The sequence below is a fragment of the Lepus europaeus genome, chromosome 4 (genome assembly GCF_033115175.1).
Source record: "Lepus europaeus isolate LE1 chromosome 4, mLepTim1.pri, whole genome shotgun sequence".
NCBI lineage: Eukaryota > Metazoa > Chordata > Mammalia > Lagomorpha > Leporidae > Lepus > Lepus europaeus.
The window spans coordinates 104,054,570-104,079,367 of record NC_084830.1 but is presented as its reverse complement, the minus strand read 5'-3'; the positions used below and the strand labels follow the sequence as shown (position 1 = coordinate 104,079,367).

The 24,798-nt window shown below is 62.3% G+C and overlaps 2 protein-coding genes across 2 annotated transcripts; one reads left to right on the top strand and one right to left on the bottom strand.

The window, feature by feature from the left end:
• The first annotated feature begins 681 nt into the window (after positions 1–681).
• On the top strand, positions 682–1,830 carry PRR7 (proline rich 7, synaptic). Its single transcript, XM_062189623.1, has 2 exons — positions 682–1,179; positions 1,361–1,830. The coding sequence occupies exons 1-2, from the start codon at positions 762–764 to the stop codon at positions 1,756–1,758; spliced, it is 816 nt and encodes a 271-aa protein (XP_062045607.1). The 5' UTR covers positions 682–761; the 3' UTR covers positions 1,759–1,830.
• Positions 1,831–2,171: 341 nt separating this feature from the next.
• DBN1 (drebrin 1) lies at positions 2,172–15,722 on the bottom strand. The gene is made up of 14 exons (XM_062188624.1): positions 15,486–15,722; positions 11,166–11,221; positions 10,440–10,552; positions 10,218–10,292; positions 9,958–10,104; positions 9,735–9,812; positions 9,362–9,513; positions 9,222–9,285; positions 5,990–6,049; positions 5,778–5,901; positions 4,470–4,640; positions 3,456–4,159; positions 3,120–3,222; positions 2,172–3,023 (listed from the first exon to the last, which is right to left on the bottom strand). The coding sequence occupies exons 1-14, from the start codon at positions 15,569–15,571 to the stop codon at positions 2,953–2,955; spliced, it is 2,004 nt and encodes a 667-aa protein (XP_062044608.1). The 5' UTR covers positions 15,572–15,722; the 3' UTR covers positions 2,172–2,952.
• Positions 15,723–24,798: the final 9,076 nt, after the last annotated feature.

Below are 24,798 nucleotides of genomic sequence, written 5' to 3'. Positions count from 1 at the left end.
AAGAGGGACCAGCCCACGCCCGGCACCGGGCGTCAGGAGCAGGCAAAGGCAGGGCCGCGCACGCAGCAGCAGTCAGAGCCCGTGCCGGCGGCGTGTGCACTGGGGCTCTCAGAGGTGGCACACTCCTTCCCGGCAGCGCAGGCTCCTCTTCAGCGCCTTGGCGTCCAGAGGTCTCGGAAACCCTTCCCGGAGCTGGGCCACCCCGGGCCGGGCTTCGCGGGCAGCCCATCTCGCTGGTGGCGGCCTCTGAGTCCAAGTCTGGCCTTCGCGCGCCCCCTGCTGGCCCACCTTGGGTCTCCCCTCCCCGCCCCCACCTGGGCACCCGGGCTTCGCCGCCGAGCGGAGGCCCGGACTCAGATCTGGGGAAATCCTACCGGGGGAACCTCCAGGCGTGACGTCATCCGCCGCGGTGACGTCCCCGGCCCCCGAGGGAGTGCGGGGGTTCCCACAGAGGCGGCTTCCCCGGGACGGCGCAGGGCGCGGGCCGCGGCGCGCCTTCACCGCGCCCCGTGTCTCCCCACAGGTCCCGCGCGCCCGCGGGTGAGGCACGCCCGCGCGCCCGCCGGCGCCATGGGAAGGAGCGGGCGCCGCAGCTGCCCCCCGCCGGCGCGCGCACGACTTGAGCCCCACCGCGGGCAGCCCCCGGCCGCGGGTTCCCGAGTGACGCTGGCGGCACCTGGGCGCGGGGCGCGGGCTCGGGGCCACGCAGAGGAGCCCAGTGTCCAGTGAAGCCGCCGAGGACCGCCGCCCGCGCCGCCGCCATGGTGATGTCCCAGGGCACCTACACGTTCCTCACGTGCTTCGCCGGCTTCTGGCTGATCTGGGGTCTCATCGTCTTGCTCTGCTGCTTCTGCAGCTTCCTGCGCCGCCGCCTCAAACGGCGCCAGGAGGAGCGACTGCGGGAGCAGAACCTCCGAGCCCTGGAGCTGGAGCCCCTGGAGCTCGAGGGCAGCCTGGCCGGGAGTCCCCCGGGCCTGGCGCCGCCGCCGCCCCCGCACCGCGGCCGCCTGGAGGCGCCGGCGCACGCCCACCAGCACGTGCACGTGCACCCGCTGCTGCACCACGGCCCCGCGCAGCCGCACGCGCACCCGCACCCGCACCCGCACCACCACGCGCTTCCTCACCCACCGCCACCGCACCTCTCGGTGCCGCCGCGGCCCTGGAGCTACCCGCGCCAAGGTAAGGGTCGCTCTCGGCTGGGAAGCGTCCGGGACCACCGGGGCTGGGCAGGGCAGGGGCTTGGCAGCGGGGCGGGCTCGCCGCTCGCTTCCAAAGATCCCGGGAAGCTGGGGAGAGCGCTGGGGCTGGGGGCCGATGGCCGGTGTGGCCTCACCCCCTCGGGCCGTTTTCCGCCCCGCAGCGGAATCGGACATGTCCAAGCCGCCGTGTTACGAAGAGGCGGTGCTGATGGCGGAGCCGCCGCCGCCCTACAGCGAGGTGCTCACGGACACGCGCGGCCTCTACCGCAAGATCGTCACGCCCTTCCTGAGCCGCCGCGACAGTGCGGAGAAGCAGGAGCAGCCGCCGCCCAGCTATAAGCCGCTCTTCCTGGACCGGGGCTACACGTCGGCGCTGCACCTGCCCAGCGCCCCGCGGCCCGCGCCGCCCTGCCCTGCCCTCTGCCTGCAGGCCGACCGCGGCCGCCGGGTTTTCCCCAGCTGGACCGACTCGGAGCTCAGCAGCCGCGAGCCCATGGAGCACGGAGCCTGGCGCCTGCCGGTCTCCATCCCCTTGTTCGGGAGGACTACAGCCGTATAGAGCGGCGCCCACCCCCGGCGGACTCCTGGCCTCACGGCGGGGCTTTTTAACCGCTTCCCTTGGACTGCGGGGACGGGGGGGGGGGGGGGAGGGATTTCTTACCCCGTTTGTTACATTTTGAGGATAATAAAGCTGTGTGATCTGGTTTGGTACAAGCGGAGGGGGCACCCGCTGCTTGAGCCCAAGGTTCTGAAGACCGGGCACGCTGGGGCCCCAGCGGGACGGACCCGTCTTCGTTTCCGCTACAAGCTAGCCTGGGAGTGCAGAACCCTGGTCCCGCCCTTGAGGTCACGTTAGGGCGCCCTCTGGCTGCAGCGAGGTGCCGCGCGCTCCGCCGCCTTGGAGTGGGGAGGACGGGGGAGGGGGCGTTGTCAGGGCCGCCAGCCCACGTCAGAGCAGCAGGCCCAAAGGGATCTGGATTTCTTTATTAACAGACATGAGCACGACCCGTTACAGAAGTTTGTGCTTTAAAAAAAAATGTACTGAATGTGAAAAAGGAAAAAGGAGCCCAAGCAAAGAGGAGTTGGGGAGGGGCCTCCCAAGCCCCTGGGCCCCATCCGTAGCCCCAACCTGAATCACGCCTGGGGCCTCCAGCCTGGGACCTGCCCGGCAGGAGTGGGCGGGAAGCCGAGGGGCCCCAGCTGGGCCTACTACTTCCTTCGGGCCAGGTAGGGAGGGCGGGGATGGGGTCCCAGGGAGCCAGAGCCCACGAGCCTTTTATTGCCATGTTTTAAAATTCGTGCAAAATATCCGAAGCCCTGGACAGAGAATACAAAGTGATATTTTTCCAAGAAACATAAAACTAGGAAAAGAGGTGGGGGCACATTTTCCCTCCACAGCTCCCCCCACCACGCCAGGCCCCACCCGGACCAGCTGAGCAGGGAGGGCTAAGAGCTACAAACTGGACCGGGCAGGGAGGGGGTGGGAATTGCAACAGCGTCTCAACTACCAACCGGAGGAAAACCAGTCAACTGTACAAGTGTCCTATCAACTTTAAAAAAAAAGAGAGAGAGAGAAAAGCTGTAAAAGTCAGGCCCTGTGAGTGGGGAAGCGGCCAAGTCCCCGGCGAGGGCCCGGAATCCCGAGTGGGCGCCAGGCGGGGCGGCGAACGCAGGCGCTGCGGGCCGTCTGACCAGAGGCCGGCGCGGGCGAGTGGCCTCCTGGGCGAGGGCAGCCTGGGGGCGGGAGCCAAGGCTAATCGCCGCCCTCGAAGCCCTCCTCCTCTTCCGGGACCGGGTCTGCATCCCAGCACGTGATGTCGATTTCTATGGCATTGGGAGAGGAAAGGATCCGCGATGGTGGGGAGGGGGTGGACGCAGCATCCGTGCCCGAATTCCTCCCCCACATCCCGCCTGCACTACCTGGGGGCTTGTTGTAGAACACGGGAGGCGGAGCCTTCGCACACAGCTCTTCTGATTGGGCGAACTCCTCCTCCTGCGACTGGCTGAAGTAGCCCTCGCTGGCCTGCAGGGAACAAGCACCAGGTCCCTGGGCCCCACCCAGCAGGACGAGGGCTGGCCTATCAGGTCCGAGCCCGGCGTTTCTCCGGCAACCAGTGATTCCCTCAGTGGTTGTCAAGGAAACAGAGATGCCCGCCTAGGGAAAGCAGAGCCGAGCCCAGGGCCGGGAATCAAACTGGACTCACAGCGTGGGTCACAGAGCAAGCCACCCCTCCCACCAGGCAGCCCCTGCCCCACCTGAGTTCCCTCCTTTTGGGTGGTCTCCCCGTTGGTCAGCAGATGGGTTTCAGGTTCCAGCTCCTGCTCCTGCTCCTGCTCTGGCTCCTCTGGAGCCGAGGGTGGAGCCGGGGCTTGGGGGGCAGCCAGGGGCTCCCCTTCCGCTTCCTCCTCTGGGTCACAGAAGGTGGCTGGCGGCTCAGGCAGCTCATCGAAACTGAGGAGGTTGGCACAGCCTTCACCCGCAGGGGGCAGCGGCTCCTGAGCCACCTCGTTCAGCTGGGGCACCTCTGCCAAAGGGGCCTCAGTGCCCGAGGGTGGGGTGGGGGCCCTGGGCTCGGCCTGGGGTGCTGAGGCCCCTTCCCCATTGCCAGGCCATAGGTCAACGAGGCTGGCAGTGGCGAGGGCCACGTTGTTGGCAACAGCGGTGTCAGCAGCGGCAGTGTCGGTTTCATCAGCATCAGCCACGTGGGCGTCAGCTACCGAAGCTTCGGCCTCCGTGGTCTCTGCGGTGGCAGCTTCCCCGAGGGCCGGCGTGTCGGCCGGCTCTGGAGACGTCATCAACACCAAGTCCTCCATGGGCCCGCCTTGCCCCTGGGGAGGCTCCTGGGCCTGAGGGGGCTCCTCTATGGGGCTGGCCCAGGCCTGAGGGGCTGCTGCTGCCGCTGCCCGGGCTTCCTTGCTGGTCTCTTCGCTGTCTAGGCTGTGGCGGGGCTCCTGGGTCTCTGTCACAGCACAGAGGCAATTAGCTCCCCAGGGAATGATGGAGACCCTGCAGCCCCAACCCCCAGCCCCACCCCGAGCAGGGAAGGAGGTGAGGACTTCCAGGTAAGAATCCTTCCACTCAGATCCCACACAAGGCTCTGTCGCACCGACAGCAGCCGTGATCCCCAGGGAGGTGGCCCAGCCCCTACTCCGGGGGGGGGGGGGAGTGCGCTGAGGTCAAGGGAAGGCAGGTCCCATTCCCACTCAGGACTGCTCCCTGCCACAGCCGTGGAGCCCTGGGGCGGTTACCACGGGAGGCCCCTCCCTCACCTTGGGCAGGTGGGGGTGGCGGTGGCAGTGGTGGCGGCTGCGAGGATGTGACCTCATCCAGGGCCTTCTCGATCCGCTCGGTGACGGGGGTGGAGGCCGTGCTGGAGTCCGAGGGGCTCCGGGCAGGGATGGGGGTGGGCGCCATCCTCCGGTGGCTGTCCAGGTGGCTGCCTGCGGAGCAAACCCCCAGTGCGTCAGCAGGAGGGCGGCAGCTGGGTGGCGCCAGGACTGTCCACCTTGGGGCCTGGCCAGCCCCTCCTCCGCAGTCTGGGTGGGAGGCTGGGAGCTCTCCAGGCCGCCCCCAGGGAGCAGAACACCACTCCAGACCCTGTAAGCCAGGCCCCTGGGGGCCAGGGCCCCACAGGGCCAGGGGCATGAGGTAGGCAGTTCCTGCCCTGAGACCAGCGATCAGGCTGGGACAGCGAAGGGGAAGCGGGGCCCTCCTTACCCCCGCCCGCCGAGGCCTGAGGCTGCTACCTACATGGGAGGGAGGAAGAGAGGTTTGGGGTGCGGTGACAGGTGATATAGGGAAAGGGAGTCCGTGGAGGGGAAGAGGAGGAAGAGGAGGAGGAGGAAGGCCCACTGTCCGATGCCTTTATGAAAGGGCAGTGCGGACGACCTGCCGAGAGAGACAGACAGAGAAAGAGACAGAGGACAAGAGAGGGTCAGTCTCCCCCACCCCCGCCTGGAGGCCTCACCCACCCCGGGGCTGGCCCTGGATGTCCAAGCTGCCTTCAGCCAGGGCACACATTCAGCCAAGCTGCACCACAGCCACAACCCAGCCAATGCCTCCCACCAGCACCAGACACACAGCAAGGAGCTGGGCTCAGCAGCAGCCTCCACTGCCCCGGGGGCACAGCACAGCACCAAGCACACAGCAAGTGCAGGCACGCTCAGGCCGGCAGACAGAGGGGAAGAGGGCTCGGGGACAGCGGAAGCTGTACATGGAGAAGCCTGGGGAAAGGCTCCAGGGCTGCCTGCACATGCACCCGAGGCCCTGCAGGCCCAAGTCGACCCCAGCAAGGCTGCTCCCCATGGCCAGCGTGCGCCTCGGCCCGTGCCACAGCAGCCCAGCTGGCTGCTAGCACCACCCCCAGTTCCGCTGAGGCCCCGCACTGACACCACTGGCAGTCCCTCTGAAGGTCCTGCCACCTGGGAAGTGGTGGGTGGGACACGCTGGATGAGGGTCTTGCCGTCTCCAAGGTGGGGGTCCTTGGGCAAGGCTTCTCTTCCAAGAAAGAATCTAAGAGGGGCTCAGGCCCACACCCCGAGGAATGGGGGTCCGGTGGGGGTAGGGCCGAGGACTACCTGGCCGGTGGTTGAAGGGTGAGGGCACATCACAGCTGCCCGCAGAGGCCGAGGCAACTCGTTCTTGCTGCTTGAAGAACTCCCGGGGGTTGTCGGGCCGCTGGGCAATAATGGCCGCCGCCTCCTGGGGCGCAGGGAAGGATCAGGTTGGGGCCAGGCCCAGCAGAAGGAGCCCCTGCCCGCCTCCCCTGCCCCATCTCTGCAGCTCTCACCTCCACCTCTGATTCCGACTTCTTCATCTGAGTTTCTTCCTCGTCATCCCGCTGGTCACCCTGGAGACCAAGGGGGCGGTGTCCTGGCCATCCACTCCCACAGAGGGACCAGGTACCCTGAGGCGGCGCCCCCTCCTCTCCCCACCTGCCACACCACCTTTCTCCAGGCCATCATGTCACCCTCCCACCTCGTCGGGTCCCTGGCACTCAGCTCACTGACTCACTCACTCACTGGCTCACCCCATAACTAACCAGGCACCAGGGACTTCCGGGAGCACCCTTGCTATGCGGCTGACTCTTTGGACCTACCCCCAGGCATGCAGGTCTGCATGCTCCCACTGTCCCCACCTAGAGCTGGGCATGACGGCCAAGGCCAAGGCTTCTGCATTCATCTGCCACCTCCCACTTCTGCACCCCAAATGTGCTCCAGCCCAGACCTAGAACTCCCCATAGCTTCCAACCCTTCAGGGCTTCCCAGGAGCCACAGCAGGCAGCGGCTGAACATGGCCCACAGCTGGATGTTGTCACAGCACAGTAATTAGCTGTCACCACTTGCAAACCAGGGAGTTGCGCACTGAATTTGGGATCCCGGCTTCTCTGGAAACGCCAGAAGCCCTGGCAGCGCTTGCCCACAAGCCCGCAAAAGCAGCCACTGGCCAGAGCTCTGCCTCAGCCACACTGCGCCAGGCGAGCGCTGTCCGGCTCAGGGCAGCCTCCCTCCCTCCCGTGTCCCCTGCCCGCCTCAGTGCCAGGCTTGGAGACTGCAACCCAGGAGCCCAGGTAGAAGGGACCCCGCCTGGCCACACGCCCCACCCAGGAAGGGGTGCCCTTCCTGATCTAGCCCCTGCCACCTCTCCACCACCACCCCTTGCCCCCAGCCCTAACCCACACACTCTGGGGTGCAGCCACAAAGTTCTCAGCATAATGGGGTCACAGTTCCCAGCAAGTGCACCCCACTTCTCCACTTCCACCTCGACATGGGGGACCCACCCATCTCTACCAAATGCCCACCCAGGTCCAACCCTTAGTTTCCAGCCCTGGTCCATTGAGGTTCACTCCCTTCTCGGAGTCCCCATAGGGTATTCGTGGCCCTGTGGCCTGATGTCCTGCCTCTAGGCTCACCTCCCCGGCTCCATGAACCACACAGGAGGAGGGTTCAGGTCTCTGTGTGAGACCAGCACAGGTGGACACAGGGTTGCTTGAGTGAACTCACAACACCAAAATGCCTCTGTCTCAGTGTCCCCAACTGCTCCAGGGGCACTGGGGGAGGGGGACTTGGGGGGGAAAGTTGCAGGTAAGGTGGTGGAGGAACAAGACTCCACAAGAACTTGGAACTTCAACATTCCCACTGGGGTGCATCAGGAGAAAAGTCCATCACCACCACCACCATCCCCACTGCAAGAGGGCTTCACTCCAACAGCCGTGTCTCCCAGAATGAACTCTAACCTCTCCTTTCCCAACCAATCTGCCCTGCTCCTCAGCCCCCTGGCTCCAGCTGGGCCCGGCTCCTTTCCTTCCAATAGATATCCCACCAACCTTTGCCTGGATCCACCCCTGGATCATCCTGCTAGCCTCCCAGATCTCATTCAGAACCAGAGAAGCTCTGGACTGCAGCATCTCTAACCATCAACTGTGTGAACCACACAGAAACAAGGCAGTGGAGAGATCAAGACCCTAACCACTGGGGTCAAGAGCTCTGTTGTGCTGAAGCATTTTCAGGTGTGTGGGAGTTCCCTAGCAGCCCAGGCAAAAAGGGAACCCAGACCAGAAACACACAACTTATCAATAGGGGACAGGTAGCAGAACACCTCCAAGAGACCCAAAGAAAGAATGTGACAGAACTCAATGCCAAAGTGCCTCACGTGGAACCCTCTGTAACAAACGTGCGGCTGCAAGGCCACCATACTGATCTGCTAGAATGGCCACTGTCACGTGAGCTACACCTGAAGGGATAGACAGGTCTATGCCATGGCATGGGTTCCTTCAGACTGCCTGAAATGTTGACAACTGGCAAAGATAAGCCATCTGTCTTCCGTCTACTTCTATATGTGTGTGCTTATCTGTGCATGCACGTACGTATGTGTGTGTGTGTTTGGAATTTTCCATGAGAACAGGTTATTCCAAAAAGGCTTGCTATGAGTGGATAAACAACACGTCTCCATCCATCCACGCACTGGCATATTATCTGGCCTTGGAAAGGCAGGAAATTGTGAGACACTAGGATGTGAAGGAAAAGATCCACAAGCAAAAGGAACAGACACGGGTGATTCCACTTGACACGGGACAAACGCTGGGGAACGGCTAAGGAGCACAGAGCTTCAGTGCTGTGAGCTTTCCGGAGACGGATGGGAGCAACAGGTGTACAACTGTGAGGCCGTCCCAAACACACTGAAGAGTGGTTGAAGCAGTGCATTTCATGTTATGTAAATGGCGCCACGATTAAAAATGAGTGGATCAACTGCCCATCTGCTTCTCCACCACGTTCCTCACTCCTGGCACGTGGCGGGTAGCAAGTGTTTGCCGCAGGAACCAGAAAGCCCGGAGCTCACCACCCACCCACCCTCTCCACCCCCACAATGGGCTGATGTAACTCGGGTGACCTTAGCCAGCACTCACTGCAGGGGCCTGCAGCCCTGTCTTGCCTCGTCCCTCTGTCTTCTTGTGGGTGTGTCCTGGAGTTCACTGGAGTCCCCACTGCCCAACATCTGCTCACCCTCTTCCCATTCCGTGTCCCACCTCATCTTCCTGAACTGTACCAGGCTGGGTCCTGAATAACCCCACTGGCTTCTGAAATACTCAATTCAATTCAAAGTGCAAATATAGCATTGCTAGGATTTTCAGGGACCAATCCACAGGCTCTTGGGGCCATTGCTTATGTATGGCGATTCCCACGGCAACCCTGGGACATGGGGGCTACCCCAAAGGAGACGCCGCGTACCTGGGGTGGATGCTCAAAGCACAGGCCCACCCCATTTCCACAGCCTGCAGCCAGAGCCCTCCACCCACGAGAGCCCTGTGGAATCTACCCTGAGACCACATAGGGACTGAGGGTCTGGGTCCAGGTTTTTCTCTTCCAGTCAAGAAGTCTTTCTCCATCCAGAGGCCATGGCCCCACAGGACAGGGTGCCAGGCCCGTGCAGGGCCCCACAACACCGAGTGCAGCCCTGAGCCAGGGGCCCAGGAATGTGGGGAGCACTGACCAGGAGACCCGGCATCCTGGCGAAGGACTTACGAAGATGGACTGCTCCTTCAGCCGCCTCTTGGCCTCTTCAGCTTCGAGCGTCTGCTGTTTCCGCCTGGAATGACAAGGAAGCAAGCGCCTGGGTCACGGTGGCCCCGGGGGTCCCGAGCCGCCGGCTGGCCGGGGCTCACCTGTGCTCCTCGATCTGCTGCTCCCGCTCGCGGTAGCGCCGCTCCCGCTCCTCCTGTTCCTGTCGCTCCTGCTCCATCCGCTCTTGCTCAAATCGGAGTCTCTCATCCAGGGCCTTCTTCCGCTCCTCCTCCTTCCGCAGCTCTTCTTCCTTCTGCGACCCCCACGCCCAGCAAGTGCAGGCCCTGAGCCTGGGTGCCCAGCCCCCGCCCCTCCACCCCATTCACTCGGCTCAGGGAGGAGACTGCCCCCACTCATAACTGGGGAACGCGAGGATGGGACACATGGTGAAAGGTGAGCAACTCGGGGCTATGCCGTGGGGTCAGTGATGGGGGGGTGCAGCTTGGCCTGAAGGCCAGGCTGGGGGTCCCACACCTTGGCCTGCTCCCAGAACTGCTCGCGGTTGATGCGTTTCATTTCCACCGCGGCGTCCGTCTTCTGGTAGGTGGTGCCCTGCGGTGTCGGGTGAGCAGGCATGAGCACCAGAGCAGGCTGCACACTCCAGGAACCTCCCGAGCACCAAGGGGCTTAGGGGGAAGGCCAGGCCACGCCAGCAGAGAGCCTAGGCAAGGCCAGCCGGCCCCAGGCATGCACTGACCACAGGCTCGGCGTTCTCATCCTCCCGCAGCCGCAGTCGGTGCAGCACGGGGCTGGAGAGCCGGGCCAGCCCATTGGAGAGCCGCTGCCCGATGGCGCCCGCATCGATGTCCTCCACGCTGCTGGCATTCACGATGACGTCCACGCCCTACCACAAGAGGGCAGTGTTCAGACAGCGGTGAGCCCCCTTCCCGTCACCACTCAGGGCACAGCCGCAGCCCCCACCCAGGTCGGGGGTTGTTACCCTGGGCCCGCACTCACCTGGAAGAATTCAGCCACCTTAGCCACGTGGCTGGCACAGGCACACTTGCGGGCATCAGGCACATCTTCGCCGACCTGTGAAGCCCCAGAGAAGCAGGGATCAGGAAAGGAGGAGAGTCAGCAGCCCGAGGCCCCAGGGCCCAGCGGGTTCGCTCGCCCGGCGTCAGCGGGCAGAGGGGGTGCAGGGCCTCGCGCTCCCGTGCCCGGCCAGCGGCTGCATACCCAGTTGATGAGCACGTATTTCGGCAGAGCCGCCTGCGAGTCCTTGACGCTGCAGAAGCCATACATCACCTTCTGGTTCTCAAAGTGGCCTGAGAGCTCCTGCAAGCCCCCTTCTGGGGGAGTCAGGAAGGCATCAGGCCTCTGGGCCTCATAAACCCTGACCCAGCCAAGGGCCTGGGACCCCAAGGAAGGCCTGCGGTGGGCTGGGCAGGCACCCTCCAGGAACCTTGGGCCCTGAGCGCGGGAGGTCCCCCAGAGCTTTGCGCTGTGTGCTGGGGGTGCCGACAAGACCTAGCTTTGCCTCTGAATCCTCCAGGGCCCTGGGAAGCGTCTGTTCTTCACACTTCCTTCCACATTTCTCACTCTCCACACACTCATCTCCCCAGGTGCTAGCACCCAGCGAGGTCAGATACAGCTCTCGTTAACAAAGCCTTCGGGTTTGAGAATGTGGGGCTGCCCCGGGCCATTCTTGCTGGCCCCCTTCCCTCTGAGCTGTGGGACTTTGGGCAAGTGGTTTTCTGTCTCTGAGACTCCACCTCCAGGGTCACACAGGAAGCAAGGGCCCCCTCCCGGCCCAGCGCGGGGCTCGTAGGGATGACCAGGAGGAAGACAGCCCCCAGACCAGTGCAGGCAGGAGGCTGGCCCCGTGAAGAGCCAGGAGGTGGGGAAGAAAACAACCAGAGGAGGGGGCGGGAAAGAAGGCGGAGGAATGGCTGGAATTCTTACCTCCAGAGGCCGCCAGCTTGAGGTCATCTGAGCCATCCTCATATGTGTACAGAGCCCTGGGGAGAGGGAGGGGAGGCTCCTGGAACTGTCAGGGCTCAGGCTGCCAAATTTGGGTGGGGATGGCTCTGGGGAGGGAGAGGGACACGGAGGGGATTGGGCGGAGCGGGGAGGCTCCTGCTGTCACCATGACTACAGGGCCGAGGAGGTGTTTCTGGTTGCAGCCCGGCAGGGTGCATTCTGGGAATCTGGTGGAGGCCTGGGTCCGGTGCAGAGCAGGGAATTGGGGCGAAGCCGCTGCCTGATGGAGCTCAGCGTGTCCAGCCCCGGCCCTGGCAGCCCACAACCCAGCGGAGCGGGTGTGCGATGGAAACTCCAAGGCAACGGTTCCTTGGTTACCGTTCCCTGGCTACCACAATCCTCATCCCCCATTGGCCAGGGCCAGGAACCTACCTGGCGCATGCCTTGGTACCCGAGGCCCCTCCCCTCTTGGAGAAGGAGGGGGAAGAGAGAGAGAACCTAGTGATCGCACAGCTCTGGGCATCCCCTGGTAACCATGGCAACCCAGCAATTGGCACTCGCCTGGCCCACCAGAGCTGCATTCTCTTCTCACACAAAGGACCCCAGGGACCCGCCCTCAGACTCCATCTCCGCCTCTCAGAAATGGGGATGAGGTCACTGCCCAGACACTGGCCCCTGGGTGGCCTCACCCTCCAGGTCTTCCAGCCCCCAGGCCGCCTCCGCCCTAGTGGGGGCCTCCTGGGACTACCAGCTTCCGGCCAGAAAGCTGACCTAGCAGCCTTCCTCCCCCCACCCCGCCCCCTTTCTCCTCCTGCCTGGCTTCTTCTGCCCTGGCTCTTTCTCCCAGGGCGTGTGGCGGAGCATCCATTTCACAGAAGGAAATGCAGAGAGGCATCAGGAGGCGGCCCAAGCCGGGGACCCACTGGGCGGAGAGGCCTGGGCTACGGAAGCAGGGCCCTGTGCCTGAGGCTCAGAAGAGCTCAGGCCCTTCCCCAAACTCCCACCTCCCCACTGCCAAGGCAGGAGGCTGGGAGATGCCAGGAAGGCAGGCAGGAGCCCAGGGGGGCTGGAGAAGAGAAAGGAGAGGCAGTGACAAGGAAGAAGGGAAAGGAGGGAAGTGAAGGGGTTAAAAGGGAAGGAGGGAGGAACAGAAGGAGAGAAAACCAGGAGGGAAGAGGGAGGCACGGCCCCATCCCCATGGGTCAGCAGAGCCAGAGCTGGGTGACCCCCAGCCCCTCCTCTTCCTGCCTCCCTCCCCTCTCTGCCCCAGCAAAAAGCACAGGTGGGCCCTGGGCTGGGAGCTCCTGGCCCAACTGTTGCCCCAGCCCGGGCCCCAAGGACAGCTGCTTCCGGGCACAGCTGTCCCACCACCTGTCCAGCTGCCCTAGCCCCTGCTGGGGACAAAGGGTTCTCACAGAAGTAGGGTCTGCCCCTTTGGTGTGCAGATGAGAAACTGAGGCAGAGCTCAGGGACTCTAGTTCCTAGACACTGCTCTAAACATCCACAGGTCCCAGGCCACTGGGCCGCTGCTCTCAGCCAGGGGCAGGCTCTCTGAAGCTCACCTCCCCGTCACCCCTTCCTGCTAGGACTGTAGCACTCCCCTAACCCCAGAAGAACCCACCGGAGGTGCACCCTTCGCCCCAGCCTGCCCTCCCATTCACACCACACACGGAGCTCCCTGATGGTTCTCAGCTCCCAATATGCTCTGGCAGTGTCTTCCCAAAGCCTTTGTTCACAAGGCAACCCTCCCCTCCGCACCCAGGACCCAGGGACCAGTCCCCAGCAGCTTCCCTGCGCTGCACCTCCCCTGGGCATCTGTCATACACCAGCAGAGACAAGAAGAAGCACCTGCGCCCACCCCGATCCGATGGGAGCAGTCTTCTCAACCCTATCTCAGACCCCCTGGGCCAGGGCGAGAGGGGTGAAGCTGGTGAATCCACAGGGAATCAGCACACACCTCCCCAGCTCCAGCCCCTAGAGACAGCGCCCACAGGGTGAGCTTTGTGAAGGCAGGAACCCAGGTACCATACAGTGCTCTGGGGGTCCCCGTGTCCAGCATAGGGTGACATTAGTAGCCCCTGTGATACTGTCACATGCTTAGAAACTATCTAGGCCAAAGAAACTGGATTAGGGTGAGGTGGGAGCTGGAATGTGGTAGCTCCAGGAAAATCCCAGGGTCAGCCGGGGCTGGGGGCACGGAGACTGGGGGCGGGTGGGTCCCTTCGGACCACCACACTCGAATGCTTAAGCTGAAAAGACCAAAACACAGCTGAGCCCAGTCTTCTCAAGACCAGAGAGGAGCAGGAACTTGTGAGCAGTCACACCGTGAGTCATTCCACAACAGGGCACCATGGGCCATTTCTGCTGTACAACCTCACTTCCCGGGGCTCTGCTCCCAGGCTCCCAGTGTCAGGGGCTATCTATTTCAGAGGCCCTGCCACCCAGGAGCAAACCCCCTCCCGCCCCCTCCCTCTCCCCCACCGAAGCCGCTCCCCCCATTCAGAGGCAAGGGAAGGGAGGGCAGTGCCAACTCCCCTTTGCCCAGACAGCAGTTTTACCCAAACGCCCCTCCCTTTGGACTGCAAGTGCAAGCTGTTTGCCCTGAGTCTGAGACCTCACGGTGTTTGGGCTCCACGCTGGTTGCTGGGGCACTTGCCGCCCCTTCTACAGTATGTGATGCTCACGCCTTTCTCAGCAAATGCTATGTGGGCCCTTGGGATCCAGCATATGTGTGTATGTGCAAGGGTGCATGTGTGCATCTGTGTGTGTGTCCCACACACAACACAGATGGGGGCTGACGCATGCCTGTGATGAATAACTCGCCCTGGCCACGTGGAAGTTGCCGGGAGGTGGGGGCCCAGGCTGCTGCTGGCCAGGATATGGGGCAGCAGTGGCTGTGTGGCCCCAGCACCGGGGCACCCGAATTCAGGGAAGGGGTAAGAGAGAAGGGGGTGGTGAAAGTGAATCCCCCAGACCCGAGGGCAATGGAGACCTCCAGCCTGGACTATGCCTCTCCCACATCCCAGGGCCAGCTCCTCCACCGGCCAAGCCGGCCACTTGCCCAGAACTCCTCCTATGATCTCAGCACCCCTGGGGCAGGGCTGGGACAACGGGTGGGCCGCCTGCCTGCTTAGCCTGTGCTGGCCCCCTCCCGTGACCGACCTGCAGGACACCACAGCTTGCCTCCCGCGTCCATCCCTCCAGGCCTGGCCGCCGGCCAGTGCTGCAGCAACATAGCATGGATGCCTGGTCATCCTGTGCCCTCTGCCAGCCCCCAGGGCAGTCCGTGTCTCCACCTTGCTGCTCCAGTGAGGTCCCTCAGACCTGCGCTCACACCTGGCCTCAGTTTCTTTGGGAAGGGCTTGGGGAAGAAGGTCTAGGAACAGGATGGGCTCCTGCCCTGGGAGAAGAGTGAGTCCTCAGGGTCCAGTGAATCCAGGATGGGGCAGCAGTTGAGGGCAGGTGGTAGTCATCCCCTCCCCCAGCTGGGCGGGGTGGGAGGGCTGGGGGGCAACAACCGGGGAGGGGGAGAGGTGCAGCAGGCTCATTCATTACAGGGGAGCCTGCTGCAGGGTGAAGGGGCTGGGGGCCCAACGGATGTCCTCAAGCCTTCCCTGCCCTGTTGCCGCCGAATCGCTATCCCCTTCAGGTAGGGGCAAGGGGCTCAGCCTAGCCACCTCTGTCAGGGCGAGGGGTAAAGCAGTGACTTCGCGGTCGCCATGTGGCGGGCAGGGAACATCCATCCGTCACACCCCAAACCAGGTGGGGGGAGGGCGGCCGACCCGGAGAAGCCCCCCAGTGGGCGGGGCGCCCGGTGCCCAGCCCGCGGCGCTCCTCCCCCGCCCCGCTTTCCTTTGTGCTGCGGCCGGGCCGGGCCGGGCCGGGAAGGCTGCGCTCGCTCCGCTGGCTCGGTCCCCGCCCCGTCCCCGCCCGGCCCTGGCCCGCTCGAAGGTGGCGAAGGTGCCCTTGGCCGGCCTCTGCACACCTGTCCCCGGGGGCCCGGGGGGGATGGGCTCCTACAGGGCCCTGCGGCCCTGGCCCCACATCTGGACCTCGAGTCCTCCCGGCCTGCGTCCGGCCACCGCTCTCCGGCGCGCCTGGGGCCGCCTCCGGGCGCCCGGGCCGGCCGCGCCCCGCCCGGCCCCTCCCCGGCGCGCACAAAGGCAGCCCCTCCCCGGCCCGCTGCACCATTTCGGGGTCGCCCCCTCCCTCCCGGCGGCGGGGCCGGAGCAGACAAAGGCGGCGGCGGCGGCGGCGGCGGCGCGGGGACAAAGGGGGCCGGGGCGGGGGCGGGGGGCTCACCAGTCGGCCGCGCTCTCCTCCCGAATCACCTCCTCGTACGCCGCCAGCAGCTCCAGGCGGTGGCCGCTGAAGCTGACGCCGGCCATGCTGCGGGCCGGATGGAGGCCAAGCGCACGGACGCACGGACGGACTGACTGACTGAGGAGGAGGAGGAGGAAGAAGAGGAAGAGGAGGAGGGAGGGGAAGACGGAGCCGCCGCCGCCGCCGCCGCCGCCTCGAAGCCTCTGCAGCGCTGCGAGCGAGCGAGCCAGCGGCCGGGGGAGGGGAGCCGGCCGGCGGGGGGCGGGGGGCGCTGGCTCCGCCCGGCTCGCTCCCTCCGCGCGCTCGGTCCTAGCGCCGCCTCGGCCCGGCCCAGGGGGAGGCCCGCCCCCCCTTCCCGGCCTGCCCTGGGGCGTCCCACGCCCCTCGCCCGCAGCCCCCCTCGCGGGGCGGCCCGAGTCTGGACGCCCGCCCCGCGCGCCTGGCCCGTCGCCCCCTAGTCCCCGGCCCCATACCCAGCCCAGTCCCCACCTCACGAAGATTCCAAACCCAGGTCTAACTCTATCCCACCCCAGTGCCCCACCCCTCACTTAATTTAGCTCCATCCCAGCTCACCACCACCACTACCCCGTCCCAACCCCATTCACACCTCAAACCCCGTTTCCCCCCAGCCTGCCTGCAGCGCATCTCTGCCTCGAACGGCCGTTCCTGGCCCACCCCCTTCACTATGCAGTGCCATCAGAGTCCCAACCCCACATCTTACCCCCCACCCCGTCCCCGCTCCAGCCCGTGTTCGGAGCACTTCCTGTACACCTGTGCTCCTACCCACCCCTGGCTGCATCCCTAGTCCCATCCTGATCCCAGTGCCTAAGCAGATCCCTCCACCCCTGCTCGGTGCCCATGTCATTTCAGGCCACCCCAGCTGGTAATGCCACCATCCACTCACAGCTGTGCCTGCCCGATGGGGCCCGGCTAGGAAATCCCTCGCTTCCCTCCCCAGCCTCACAGCTCCCAGAGGAATCCCAGGTGGAGTTCCCAGAAGCAGCATCTAACCCCAGACTCCCAGGACAGGGCTCCTCCAGGGAAACTTGAGGGCCTGTCTGCCGGCACCTTTATTCCCAAAGCAGGGGACAGACAAGGGGCTGGGGAGGAGCTGCCAGAGCCAGGGCCTCCTGCAGCATGGCAACTCCCTGCTGGAGTAGGCCCCTGGGACCCTCCAAGCCCTCAGAATCCTGTCCCACCATCAGGAAGCCCCCAGCCCCATCTCCCTAGGGGAGGCAGAACCTGGGCACCTCCATCTGGTGCAGTCAGGGGTCGGGGGTGGAGGAGGACATTGGTTCCTACAGGGCCTCTGAGTTCTGAGCTGGGTAACCAGCTGTGCCAGGAGAAAGCAGAGTGGGCACTTTGCTCCAGCAGTGGTTCCCAGCATCCTGGGGTGGAGAGGACCCTTTCAAAACTGCAAACATTCCCAGGCCCCTGCCTTGGGAGCACTCAGTGCCCACCAATGCCCTGGAGCCCCTGGACCTGGCAGTGTCTCTGTGGCCCCCACGGAGATCCAGGCCCTGAGCCCCTGGCCTGCTGGCCAGTAGGGGTGCATTGGGAATCAGTAAGGGAACAACCGAGTGACAAAGGGCAGGAAGGGAAGGGGTGAGGAGCCATAGGGAGAGAGCAGCAGCAGTGGCAGCCTCCTTTCCCCCCCCCCCCGCCCCGGGGGAGGGGGGAGGACACGCCCTGTGGCAGGGCCTGGGGGTGCCTGGGAGAGGAGGCAGATGGCCCGGCATCTGCTCTCTGGCCTCAGCCTCTGCCTGTTCCCTTTGACTTGTCCCAGCTCACAGCTCCACCCACCGTGGCCAACCCCAGCTCCCTCCCCAGCCTCCTGCTCCTCCAGTTTCATATCTCAAAACCCCCTAAGTGCCTGCCAGCTCTCCCTTCCTCAAACTCCTGCCTCCCCACGAGCCACCTACATCTCTCTCCAGCCACACCTACTCTCTCACCTCTTGCCTTCGCTATTTTGGGATAAACTTTCTATTTCAGAGTGGTTTCAGGTTTACAGCAAAAAATTGCAAAGGTAGCGCAGAGCGAGTTCCCAAGGACCTTGCTCCCAGCGGTCGGTATTTTCAGGATGCAGGAAGGTCTCCTGCTCTGGGGCCGTGGAGCCCACTGCTCCGTACCCCTCACTCTCCCTCCATACTTCCATACAATCTTTCCCCTATGGCTCATAAACTGTAATCAAACACCTGTGCACGGTCTCCCCACCCCCCCATTTTCCTTGGCACTGCAGTGGTCAGAGTGATCCCTGTACTGACAAATGGAATAGCCCTCAGGTTCCTTGAGCAGTGGGAATGGGAGCCACTTGTCACTTAGCCTTTGAGAACCGCTTCCTGTTGGCCACTGGCTGCCCTCCCCCTCGCCCCGACCCATACACACTCACACATCCAGGCTCTGGGTGCAAGGTGGCAGGTGGCTGCCTCCCTGGAGGGCCTCCCCCCAGCCCTGATGTCTGCCACTCCCCAGCCATAATCACCCTTCAATGTGCTGACATGCCAATCTCTGCCTCCCCCAGGACTGCGCTGCCTGCCCTACACGCTGCTGCGAGCCCCAGCCCGGGGCTCCTGGGCCCCCAGCATGGAAAAGCGGAGAAAGGTCCGTGGCTGGGTGACCTTGGCAGAAACACCTCCCTCCTCTGCGTTTCCTTTTGAGAACCTGGGGCAAAGGGTAACTGCTACAGCAGGGAGGCTTGGGAGGAGAAGCCCCACCCCACCCTCCACCCCCACTTCCTGTTCTGTGCACCCCCTCACACTCTCAGAAAAGGTGTTAAGGTGAGGGCGGCAAGAGCTGGCTGGTGGAGCCTTCGCTGGCCTCCCCCTGCTCTGCAGGAGCCTCCCAAGCACACCTTCCCAAGGGGCCCCTCCTCGCTGCACAGCACCCAGCGCTTCCCCAGGGCAGGAGCCCTGGGCCCCAGGGCTGGCTCTGCTGCGGCCCTGGTGCAGCACTGCCAGCTTTGCTGACAATGAGACCTTAGCCTCACTCAGCATCAGCTCTGATATGGGGCAGACAGTAAGGGAACCCACCTCACAGGGTCGGTTTAAGGATTTTTTAAAAGGTATCCCAAGGGGCTCAGGGGCTGCCGCCTGCAGTCCCAGCACCCCGCGTGGGCGCTGGTGCAAGTCCCAGCTGCTCCACTTCCAGTCCAGTTCCCTGCTATGGCCTGGGAAAGCAGCATAAGATGGTCCAGGTCTTTGGGCCCCTGCACCCCCATGGGAGACCTGGAGGAAGCTCCAGGCTCCTGGCTTTGGATCAGCACAGCTCTGGTCATTGTGGCTATTTGGGGAGTGAAGCAGTGGATAGAAGACCTCACACACTCTCTCTCTCTGCCACTGCCTCTGTAATGCCGCCTTTCAAATAAATAAATAAATAAATATTAAAAAAAAAAAAGTGTCCCGAAAGGGTGTGCACAGTGGGTGGCCCGGCTGGTTGTCATCACCATTTGGCAGAGGGGAACGAGGCTCAGGGAGGGGCATCACCCTGCATGGAGGCACCAAGGCAGATGGGAAGCTGTGTCACTTCAGCACCCCTATTTCTACATTTAGAGGCCGGGTCCAGCCTGGAGCTCGGTGATAAGTAGTTCTCAGGGGGGCCAGGACAGGGGTGGAGGGACACCTGTGGTTTGCCTGCTCAGCATCCCAGCTCCCACCCCACCCCCACCCCCAGCTTCCTGCTGTTGTTCTGCTACAGGATCCAAACCTGGTGGCTCCGACCCTGTTGTGGTTTTAGGGTGGACGTGTGAGCTAAGTCAATCCCATGGCATTGGCCCAGGGGATTTTTGCTGGAGCCTGGGGTGGCTGGAGGCTGCCTCTGGGGCTCCTCTTCTGAGAACAAGGCCAGTGCTGAGAACAGCAGAACGAGAGATGGGGAGTATGCCACTGTCTGCGATGTCCTTGGGTTCCTGGTGCCAGCCATGTCTGAAGCCATTCGCCATTTCAGTTCCATCATCTGGGGTTTCGCTTAAACTGGTTTGAATGGCAGCAACAGTCCTTTGGAATCTGCCTGGTCCCCAGGTAGTGGTAATGAACACATACACACACACACACACACACAATCTTCCATCTGCTGGATCACTCCCTGAATAGCTGCAATGGCTGGATTGAGCCAAGACCCAGGAACTCCATCCAGGGCTCCCATATGAATGACAGGGACCTAGGTATTTGTGCCGTCTTCTGTCTTCCCAGGAGCACTAAGCAGGGAGCTAGCGGCAGCCAGCCAGGACTGGAACTGGCATTCCCATTTGGGATATGGGTGTCACAGGCGATGGCCTCAAGTAATGGTCATTGTGACAGGACATGGGTGGAACCTGAGTCCACCTGCTACTGTCCAAGTCCTGAGGGAGGACACTTATGAAGCGACCCTGTGTGCTGGCAGGCTCCATGCCCCACTGTGACTCCAGAACCCCGGCCGCTGCCCCCGGCCCCCTCCCGATCAGGCCCCATCTGCGGAGGGGCCCTTCCTCCCTTCTCAGGGGTGGCTTTGGCTTGGAGCCAACCCCAGCCCAAGTCCTCGGTCCGTGTGCTTCTCCTGGGATGACCTGTGGCCAGGCCCTTTAGCCCAGGGCTTCAGCCTGGGCTAGGAGGGTGTGTGCCTTATGCGCGTACCGAGGCCATGTGGGGCCCCGTACTAAGGAGGCAGTGACAGAATCATCAGTTCTGGTGCAACAGTCCCTCGCCCTTCACCGCCTCTCTCCCTGCTGACTCCCAGTGAGCTCCAGCTGCTTGGAGCTGGGAACGTCCCTCCTTTGCCTGCTGCCTCTTTGGTTGCCCACTCAGCCCCCTGCCACAGGCTCTGCCCCCTCGGCTGGGGACACTGCACTCTCCGAGGGTGCTAATGGGCTCCCCTGCCTGGCACAAAGACATTCACTTCCCAGTCCCCGTGGCCTCCACCCGCACCCAGCTTTGGAACACTGCGATCTTTGCAGCTCCGCGGTAGCAACGGATGGTGGTGGGCACGCAACGGGCTGGCTGGTTTGGTGAGGAATGCCTTGGCCCATTTTCTTTTTTCTTTAACTTTGATTTATACACTTGAGAGGCAGAACCAGGGAGGGGAAGGAGAGACACAGACAGACAGCAGCTGGAACAAGACCACGGCTGAAGGCAGGAGACAGAAATGCAATCCAGGTCTCCCACATGGGTGGCAGGAACCCAAGTACTTGAGCCATCGATGCTGCCTCCTAGGGTCTGCATTAGCAGGAAGCTGGGGTCAGAAGAGGAGCTGGGAATCAAACCCAGGTCCTCCAAGGTGGGATGCAGATGTCTTAACCCGTGGGCCGGAGTCCGCTCTTATGGCCTTTGTTCCTTGGAGAAGCAGACCCAGGCCATTTCTGCTGGGTGGCTTTGTATAGATCATTTTTCTAAAAAATATTTGGGGCTGGTACTGTGGCGTAGTAGGTAAAGCTGCCGCCTGCAGTGTTGGCATCCCATAAGGGTGCCAATTCGAGTCCAAACTGCTCCACTTCCAATCCAGCTCTCTCTCTGCTATGGCCTGGGAAAGCAGTAGAAGATGGCCCAAGTCCTTGGGCCCCTGCACCTGTGTGGGAGACCTGGAAGAAGCTCCTGGCTCCTGGCTTCAGATCAGCACAGCTCTGGCTGTTGTGGCCAATTGGGAGAGTGAACCAGTGGATGGAAGACCTCTCTCTCTCTCTCTCTGCCTCTCCTCTCTCTGTGTAATTCTTTCAAGTAAATAAAATAAATCTTTAAATATATATATATATATATATATATATATATATATATATATATATATATAAAGGCAGAGTTGAGAGAGAGAGAGAGAAGGAATCTTCCATCCACTGGTTCACTCCCCAAACAGCTGCAACAACTAGGGCTGGGCCAGACTGAAGCCAGGAGCCTGGAACTCCAGCCAGATCTCCCACGTGAGTGGCAGAGGCCCAGGGACTTGGGCCATCTCCTGCTGCTTTCCCAGGTGCATTAGCCGGGACCTAGGTTGGAAGTGGAGCAGCCAGTGCCCATGTGGGATGCTGGAGTTGCAGGTGGTATGGCTTAACCCACTGTGCTGCAATGCTGGCCCCTGCACAGATCAGTCTTACCTCCTGAGCCTCAGTTCCATCATTTGGAACGTGCCTTTAGCAGCATGTCTCGGGGCGGGCTTGTGGTGCAGCAGGTTAAGCCACCGCTCGGGATGCCCACATCTCATATCAGAGTGCTGCTTTGAGTCCCATGCACTCCTGATTCGAGCTCCCTGCTAACGCACCTGGGAAACCAGTGGAGGATGGCCCAAGTGCTTGGGCCCCTGCTACCTACATGGGAGACTCAGATGGAGCCCCCAGATCCTGGCTTTGGCCTGGCCCAGTCCTGGCTGTTGTGGCCATTTGGAGAGTGAACCAGTGGATGGAGCATCTCTCTGTGTCTATCTGTCTCTGCCACTCTGTCTTTTCAATAAATAACATAAATCTTAAAAAAACAAACAAACAAACAAACAAAACTCTCTCAGAGGTATAGTGATGTGCAAATGACACACAGGCAGTTGTTTTGTTTCCAGTATAGAGGGGGCGGCCCCCGGAGAAATAACCAGTATTTGCTCTGCCTTCCTAAGACTCAGGTCATAGTCCCCTACTGCCCTCCCTACTCTGGGGACACCTCAACCCCTCCCATCTTCAGCCACCAGCCCTCCGCCCTCTGCCCAGCTGCTGACTGTGACCTCCTCCCAGCCCACCCCAGCCAAACCTCTTAAAAGAGCTGTCTGCACCCTCTCAGTCCACTTCCTCACCCCTCCCTCCCTTGTCTCTTTAACCCTGGCAGCCGCCCCAGCTCTCCGATAAACTGATCTGGCAACTGTCACCTTGTTATGCAACACCACGGGGATTCCTTGGCCTTATCTGCCTGGGTGACACTGCTGGCAGCTTCTCGAAGCACTCTCGCCCTGCCCGGCTTCCCTGCCCGGCGCTCCCTGGAGGCTGCCATTCTCCATTTCTGGCTGCTTGCCTGCTGGCGGTCTCTGCCCAGCACTGGGAGGCTGGGCCTGGGTCTCTGGTCCCTTCTCTATGCTGAGGCCTTGGCCGTCTCTCACTGGATTTGGTCTGTGCCTATTATTAATGGGATTTTTAAAAATGGAGTGTAGGGGCTGGTGCTGTGGCGTAGTGGGTAAAGCTGCCACCTGCAGTGCCAGTGTCCCATATGGGCACTGGATTGAGTCCTGGCTGCTCCACTTCTGATCCGGCTCTCTGCTATGGCCTGGGAAAGCAGTAGGGGATGGTCCAAGTCCTTGGACCCCTGCACCCAAACGGGAGACCAGGAAGAAGCTCCTGGCTCCTGATCGTTGCAGCGCTGGCTGTTGCGGCCATCTGGGGAGTGAACCATCGGATGGAAGACCTCTCTGCCTCTCTGTAACTCTGCCTTTCAAATAAATAAATAAATCTTTTTTTTTTTTAAAGGAGTGCAGCTACCAATGTTAAAAACCAAGCTCTCACATAAAAATCTGAACCTCTGGATGCTGCCGATGGGCGGGCAGACCCGCCACGCTGCCCTGCCTTCCCACGCGGCATGGTTCAGGCCACGCCGCCTCGGCCGCCCCTGTGCTCTTGTGAGCTTGTAGCCATGGAAACTGAGGGTGGACTGAGAGGGCTTCACGGTTCAAGAGAAGTGGGGGGGGAGTGCATTTGCTTGTGGAATGAAAGGTACCATGTGTTGACTATGCCGCGGATGGATGTCTAGATTGAAAGGAAGCCAGACCCATCTGCTCTACTCCCGGGCCCCGCCGGGCACCACTTACAACCCTCGTCGTATTGGTTGTCCTGAGCCTGTCCCAGATGCAGTCGCAAATCAGTGAATCCAGACTTGATCCCTCTGCTGCTTCCTGGATGTGCCCCCTCAGTATCCCATAGGCACCTCATCCACGTATTGGGCATCTGGCCACATGCCAGGCAGCGTTCTCCCATCAGGCAAGAGAGGAAAACCCCTAGCAGAATATTCTGCTTATTCCCCAGGGGGCCAAGGGAGGACGCAATGGAGACCCTGCTCTTCTCTTAAAGGCCCCCATGCCAGGGACCATGCCAAAGGCCCCCATGCCAGGGACCCCCGCAAAGGACAGCTGACCACGAGTGTGCCGGGTAGTCCTGGCCTCCTAGAATGGGCCCTGGGCAGAAGAGATGGCAGTCCTTCAAGGATAACAGGGCATCAGTGGGAAACAGGAGGGGCCCAAGGACAGCAGGGTCACCACCAAAATGTCCAGTCCTCGAGGTGCCAGGCTGAAGTAGCATTTCCCAGCAAGGCACTGGCTGGGGAATAGTGCCCGGTGCCTGTCAGTCCTAGCACAATGCCCGCAGCTTCAGGCCTGGCCGCTCTGCAAAACTAGTCAGGTCTCCTCCCAGCCGGAGTCGCACCCTAAAGATGAGTAACTTCGGCTCTCAGCTCGTTACGGAGATGCCCGCCTGGTGTGTCAGGTGTGCTCTTCACTCTTCCTGTTTATTAAACTTTGCTCGCATGCTTCCCACTAAGAAACAATTAAACAGTAACTTCGGGGCGGGGACTGCTGGTGCAGCAGGTTAAGTGTCCCCTTGAGGTGCCCACATCCTGAACCAACTACCCTGCTTCCAATCTAGCATCTTGCTAATGCATCCTGGGAGGCAGCAGGTGATGGCTCAGATGCTTGGGCCCCTGCCAGTCTTTCGAGAGACCCAGATGGAGCTCCTGGTTCCTGGCTTCAGCCTGGCCCAGCCCCAGCTGTTTGCAGGCATTTGAGGAGTGAACCAGCAGATGGGAGATCTCTTGTTTCTCTCTCTCTCTTGTTTTGCCAAGAATGTCCAGGTTGAAAAACTGAGAAACTGCAAAGGGGTTGCCATGACAACCATGTGAGACGCCGTGAGCAATACCTGGTACGCCCAGGCGCTGGCCAAGTGCGGGCCTTCTGCCCGGATCCACCTCTGCCAGGCCGTGCCCTCGCCCCTGACCTCTGCAGCCACTGCTCCAACCTTTCCCGCCTTTCCCCGCTGTCCATCATGCTCACTGCCCTCAGGCCCTGCCTCTCCAACACCACTGCTGTCTGACCCAGCTTCCCTGCCTGGACGTGTGGCCTCCCAGGACCTGGGGGCTGTGCTCTTCGGCCCCACCCTCTCCCATCCCGGTTCTCAAGCGTGGTGAAGGCGGTTGCCGGATGCACCTAGGGGCCTTCCTCTGCTGCTCGTTGTACCCCAGCCCCAGTCCCTCTTCTCCAAACTTCATGCCAGGCCAGGCCAGCAGCTGCATCACATCTATGGCCAGTCGGTCCCTCCCTGGACCTCTTCCCTCTGCTGTTCTCGTCCCAAGGGCCGCCAAGATGGCCAGACTGG

Bases quoted from the DNA above. Each gene is read 5' to 3' on its own strand.
- PRR7 (XM_062189623.1), top strand. From the start codon at position 762: ATGGTGATGTCCCAGGGCACCTACACGTTCCTCACGTGCTTCGCCGGC. The intron at 1,180-1,360 runs GTAAGGGTCGCT...TCCGCCCCGCAG, and splicing joins CTGGAGCTACCCGCGCCAAG to CGGAATCGGACATGTCCAAG.
- DBN1 (XM_062188624.1), bottom strand. From the start codon at position 15,571: ATGGCCGGCGTCAGCTTCAGCGGCCACCGCCTGGAGCTGCTGGCGGCG. The intron at 11,222-15,485 runs GTGAGCCCCCCG...CCCTCTCCCCAG, and splicing joins GAGGAGAGCGCGGCCGACTG to GGCTCTGTACACATATGAGG. The intron at 3,024-3,119 runs GTAGTGCAGGCG...CCAATGCCATAG, and splicing joins GTTCTACAACAAGCCCCCAG to AAATCGACATCACGTGCTGG.